Source organism: Lolium rigidum, chromosome 7 (genome assembly GCF_022539505.1).
Source record: "Lolium rigidum isolate FL_2022 chromosome 7, APGP_CSIRO_Lrig_0.1, whole genome shotgun sequence".
Lineage (NCBI taxonomy): Eukaryota > Viridiplantae > Streptophyta > Magnoliopsida > Poales > Poaceae > Lolium > Lolium rigidum.
This window is the reverse complement of record NC_061514.1, coordinates 9766703-9772881: the sequence shown is the minus strand read 5'-3', so window position 1 is coordinate 9772881 and position 6179 is coordinate 9766703. Positions and strand designations below refer to the sequence as shown.

General features: G+C 51.9%; 1 protein-coding gene across 1 annotated transcript; it reads right to left on the bottom strand.

Moving 5' to 3' along the window:
- Nucleotides 1–2273: 2273 nt before the first annotated feature.
- On the bottom strand, nucleotides 2274–3792 carry LOC124670391 (GDSL esterase/lipase EXL3-like). Its single transcript, XM_047206901.1, has 5 exons — nucleotides 3492–3792; nucleotides 3292–3422; nucleotides 2926–3156; nucleotides 2573–2834; nucleotides 2274–2461 (listed from the first exon to the last, which is right to left on the bottom strand). Exons 1-5 carry the CDS (start codon nucleotides 3790–3792, stop codon nucleotides 2274–2276), a joined length of 1113 nt encoding a protein of 370 aa, XP_047062857.1.
- Nucleotides 3793–6179: the final 2387 nt, after the last annotated feature.

The window sequence follows — 6179 nt, the reverse complement described above, 5'->3', positions numbered from 1 at the left end:
ACGAGGCCGAGAAAAATTAGAAAGGGGAAAGAAGTTGCCCAGCTCGGGGAACAAAGTAAACAATCGATCGCCCCGCTCATAGTGCAAGCCGCCGGTCCGGATGCCCCCGATATCATAGCAGCTGCGGCAGCACATGGATTGACCGTAGAAAGTGCCGGAAAACAAGCGGCCGACTTAGGTATCACTCTTCGTGCAGTGTTAGGCCTTGATGAGGCGCCAATGAAGGACGTAGTATTTACATATGTGAAGAATGGCCCTCTCATCGAGCCTCGCGTAGAAGAGGATCTACCTCGACAAATGAAAGGTCTGCTAAATTGGTACAAGGGTTACATAAAACATGAAAACGCCAAAGACTATATCTATGCGGAAGTTAAATATGTGCATCACTTCAAACGTTACCGGGTACAAATTCCTCCGAGTGAATTGTTCCAACTGTTCAATCTGCGCGAGCTCGACAAATCTATCATCGCTGCTACGTTCTGTAAGTGATTTATTAATTTCTACCCCATCTCGTTCATTGCCTGCACTATATATATATATATATATATATATATATATATATATATATATATATATGTCCTAACTATCTTGTTGTGTACGCTATATATTATGCAGAATGAAGAAGCGGGAAATGCGAATAAGGAACATCCATGATGTTGGGTTCATTGACCCACACATCGTTAATTCATATGTGTTAGAACACCACCCCGCCGACGTGGAGGAAGACCTGTGGCGGTTTATTAGAAAACATCAAGAGAAAAGTGATATTCTATTTCCTTACCATTTTGGGTGAGTGTTTCTGTCTTGAGCACATTCTCTTTTGTTTACTCCATGCATGGTATGTGGCTAATCGATGAGTTATGCATGACTATGCATGTATCTTGTCCGCAGGTTCCACTGGATTCTTATGGTAATTAAAGTTCAGACCTCCTCGCTTCTCGTCCACGACTCTCCGAATATGGATCCGGCGCTTTGGGGCGACATGAGAAAAATGATGCAAAAGTAATTATTTTCATTCATTTGCGCTCTATATCGATCGGCCTATTTCGTTCATCATTTCCTAATATCAAGTAACTAATTAATAACTCTCTTGTTTATTTAATTTTCTTTGCCTCGTAGGGTTTGGAGACGGTTCGTAGATACCAAGGTCGGTGAATTCAAAAAAGAGCTACATTTTAAAATGGCAGTGCCGACGACTGGGGATACTCAGCCACCGGGGACCAATCTATGTGGATACTATGTTTGTGAGAGGATCCGGAGATACGGCAATGAGCGGGACCAGACGTGTGAGAACAACATCCCGAGGAATAACCTCCGGAAGACGCTTAGTCCGAAGCTCCGCTTCCGACCACTTCAAGAGGAACTAGCTGGATGGTTGGCGAGGGAAGTCATCGATCCTAGAGGAGAACACTATTACGATGACGTAGATCTTTATACGCACCGGAATTTGTAACTAACTTGTTCAAAATTGTATATGGTCATCCGATATTGAATATATATTGTATATGGTCATCCGATATTGAATATATATTGTATATTACTCTTGAATTCTTTTTGGTTCTAATTTCAAATTTGTTTGAAATTGTACATTCATATGCATGTATGTATACAGTACCGTAGAATATGTGAAACTCCTTCAAAATTAAAACCCAAAAGAAATAAAATAATACAAATTAAAAAGAAACCAGATTTAGGGGGAGGGGGGCTAAACCCTAAACCCTGCGGAGGCCTTTAGTCGCGGTTGGCCAGAAGAACCGCGACTAAAGGTCCTCCGCCCTGGCGCTCGCTTGCGGCCCACGTGGATGGGCCTTTAGTCGCGGTTCGTAAGGAACCGCGACTAAAGGGGGGGCCTTTAGTCGCGCTACTTTGGTCGCGGTTGGGCCACCGCGACTAATGGCAGTTGCCAACCGCGACCAAAGCCCCTTTTTCCACCAGTGTTTGCAGGCTGAAAAACGGTCGCGAAGACTAGACGCGCCAAACACGGCCTAGTCCGCAAAACGCGTTTTGGGTGACCTGGATACCTATTTGAGATTTGGGGTGTCCGCTAGAGATGCTCTAACATACATCGGTATTGATTTGGCTATGCCCACCAAATCTTGACAATGCACATTGCAAATTGATCGAACTGACATAGTTGCACAAAATAATTCAGATTTTTCAGTTAAATATTTCAAGATAGTACATGGGGTTCTTCTTCTTCTTCATAGAAGTAGTGCTAGTGTCAGTGTATCGCTAAAAGTCTCTCCAGCTTTGTTTGTCCCATCCCTTGCCAGTTACCACAGTCCGTAACGGTTTATGATCTGCGCCATGAGGATGGTGTAGCCTGTCTCTGTGAGATGGTAGGTGTCCCAGAAGAGGAACTTGCTCGGGTCTCTGCAGGCGTCCGCCGTGTACCTGTTACACGTCAGGGTCACCTCGAACAGCCCCGTGCCGCAGCAGCCTCGGTTGGACACGTCGAATCCTAGCAAGATCGAACAGACCGAATTCCGTCAACAAACGAGACAGGTGCATCTCCTCGGCCTTGTTACTTAGTTAGGATTAGGACGATGATGAAACGAGCTGTGCTGGGTACCGTAGGCTGCCGGGCGCTGCACCATGTCGAGCAGCGGGTTGTAGAGGTCGATGTACTTGAGCACCGAGCCCGGGAGCTCCGCCGAGCCGTTGAGCAGCTTGATCTCCTTCTCCAGTGCCGCGTTGTACAGCACGGACGCCTGGTTGTAGAGGGAGACGCACTCCCGGTCGTGGCCACCGGCGATGGTCCGCTGCGACGGCACGCACCCGATGGGCGGCGCGCCGGCGATGCTCAGCCGCCGCGCGCCCTCGCCGTACAGTTTCTGCCCAAATCGACCCACACCGTGAGCGACATGATGCATGGCCACCATGCATGTTGTGGAGTACATGCTTAATCGGTAGATCGGTGGTTACCTTGATGAAATCCGAGGCGCATTGGACGAGGTACTCGATGTAGGACTCGAGGTCGTAGTCTCGCCGGAACGGCGTGGTGAAATAGGTGTTGGCAAGGTCGTCCGTGCCGGTGACCACGAGGTACAGGCTGGTTGACACGATGTAGGCGGCTCGCTGCGTGCCGGCGATGCTGTCTAGCTTACCCTTGTACTCCTTGAACAGGTCTAGCTGGTTGTCCATGCTGAGAACCGACTGAAACACCAGAGTTAATTGGATCGGAAATGCCGGGAAGTATGTACATTAAGAAGAGAAAAACAATGGCCTTCCAAGTTGATTGTTGTTCGATCTTGGAAGTGGAGATCGAAAATGCGAGCGGGGATCTCTCACCACGAGCTCGGACGTGAGGGGATCGAAGCCGCAGCCGCCGGAGGCGAAGCTGACGCCTGTCAGGAGATCCCAGTCGCTGAGCTCCGTGCCGAGGTAAGCCGGCACGTACTGCTTCAGGCCCATCCGAGTAGCTGGAATGTTCCAACGGTCAAACTCCAGACGGTGTCAGTGTCACAGCCATGCGGGAACCAGTAGCGTACCGAGGATGTCGCCGACGATCTTGCCGTTGCTGAACCTGCCGGTGGCGTTGTGGCCGGGGAAGTCCTGGCCGTAGGGCGCGAAGTTGGCCCGCACCGCCGAGGTGAGGCCGTTGTTGTTGCCCGAGTCCACGATGGAGTCACCGAACAGGATCAGCGCCGGCGGCCGCGTCGACCGAGGAATAGTGGCAGTCGGCTGCGGCGCCGGGGGAGCAATGCAGCTGGACTGACGTACAAGCGTCAGTAGCATGAGAGCTAGTACGAGACGCCGAGATGCTCCACTAGCCGTGCATTTGCTCGCCATTGTTGTCCTAACCTGACGTTGATCAAGTTGACTAGTCACTCGTACTGCTTCTTTCCGATCGGCGCTGTCTTCCTCTGCTCTTGTATAGTGGATTGGACGACGGAGAATTTATTTTATCTATATCATGACTTGCATATTTCGCTCTCCGTTTCTTGCAAGACGGAAATTTAGGCTAGCGTATCACTTCAATTTTCCGGATAACGAATTCACAAGTTTTGGCCACCTCCATTATTTTCCTTATTTTTGATAAAGGGAATATATTAATAATATCAACAAGATACCAATTACACCCAGCCTCTGCAACAACGTACCACCCTAATGGCACAACGGACGCACACAGTAAAAAAAAAAAAAAACTAAGAAACAAAAGTCCCGTTACGGTATTTCGGGCCTAACAACAACAATACATCCACCGCCAAGACAACACCTGAATTACAGACTCTCCAAAAAATGACACCTCCAAGAAGGGAACAGTGCTCAAACACCGTCGTCGATCAAAGATCTTAGGTTTTCACCCTGAAGATAGTCCCCGCTCTTAAAACAATGCCTCCACCAATGCCATTGCCAGGCACAACCAGTTAAGGCCAGATCTTGGGTTTTCACCCTGAAAGGTAGGACTCTACACTTCACCTGTGTTGTCGCCCCCACTTTCATACCGTTGTTGTGAAGCACGGAACACCAAGCAAGTCTCTCAACAGCGCGGAGACTTGAACCTCCCTTAGCTAGTCCTCCCCTCCGGCCTTCATGAAATTCTCTTCTTCCGACTTTCATTATGGATCCATTGTCACTTGATGTCAACACAGAAAAAGAGCTTCGCGCCGCTCCATCCAGAACCAATCGGTCAGAATAAAAGCATGGGTGCGCACGACCGAATACCTCCGATCTAGGAAACTCCAGGCAAAGCACTGTTACATTCGCCGGTGGAGCCTTCCGGAACTCAACCCACCGGCCAGATCACGAGTCCAGGTCTCCGGTAGGTCCTCCTCTTCATGCAAGAGAGGCCCTAGGACCGCCGCCTTTATACAGGCCGGACCCTCACGTCGGCGACCATCCCGGGCTGGCCAATCCAACCCTCCACCGGCGACACCATCGCCGGCTTCCATGCTCCTCCATCTCGCCGCCAGATCGCGGTGATAGATCAAAAGATCCACCACCACCAACCGCAGGCTAACCCTCTCCGGCGTAGCAGAGTGCCACCTCCTCCGTCGAACCCAAGGCTGCTGCCCCGGGAGCCCTCGTGACGCGGAAGAAGCCCGAGATCGCCTCCACGCACCGACGAGAGGTGGGGGTAGGGCATGGCGCAGACCGAGGGCCTGGCCGCCGCCCACCAGCAGCCCCTGCCGGTGTGCTGCGGATGGAAGCCTACGGGAGGGGAGGGGGGGACCGCAGCGCAAGAGCTGCCGTCGCCGATCACCATCCGCGCCGGCCGCCGCCGCGTGCGTCGAGGAGGGAAGAGCCCGTCCGCCATCCCCCACGTCGGCGAGGAAAGGCCCCCGCCGCCGCCATGCCCCGTGGGTCTTTGCCCCGGCGGCTCTACCGGCGGTGGCGGTTAGGGCTGGGGAGGGGTTCAGGAGAGGAGGGGGCTCGGGAGAGGAGGATTTGAGTTCATTATTTTCCTTATTACAAGTTTGCTTTAAGCTTACGTGCATACATTGTTTCTCACTGTTTTTTTAGTCTTCTTACTGTTCTTTTAGTCTATGGGCATCTCCAACTGGCGTCAGGAATCAGGTCCAGGGGTCGATGTATAATAACCAAACAGTCCGCAGATACGTAAACGTGACGCATATTTGCGCCTTGGAAGCATCGCGACGGACGCGCCAAGTGACTGTTCGTTTTTCTTTTTCTTTTTGAGTCTAAGGGCATCTCCAGCGGGACGACGCAAACGGATTCTGAGCGACCGTTTGCGTCCGCGTGGGCCTAAAATCCTTCAGGAACCAGGTCTAGCGGCACGACGCATAGTGACCGGGCCATCCGTGGAGACGCAAACGCAACGCATATTTGCGCCTTGGATGCATCGCGGCGGATGACCGCTCGCTTTTTTTACTGGGCCCGCCTAGCACCGAGCCATAAGACTGTATCGAGCGCTTCGCTTCCGCGGCCGCCGCTTCCATGGTCATCGTTTTCGTGTCTGTGTTGGAGCCTTCGCCATCAATGTCGTGCCAGCCTCTTCCGCACACGCACTGGCGGGCGGTGGCTTGGCTTCTGCGCCGCCATCAATGACATCGTGTCCCACAAGCGCCCGACCTTAAAAGTCGATCGACATCGTCCCTGCCATTGTCCACACCACCGACACCTCCACTCCCACGCCTCACAGCCGCGCGCCACCGCATAACCTTGTGGAAGAAGAAGCACGGCTCCGAGGCATCCGATAGCGGCACCAAGAAGGC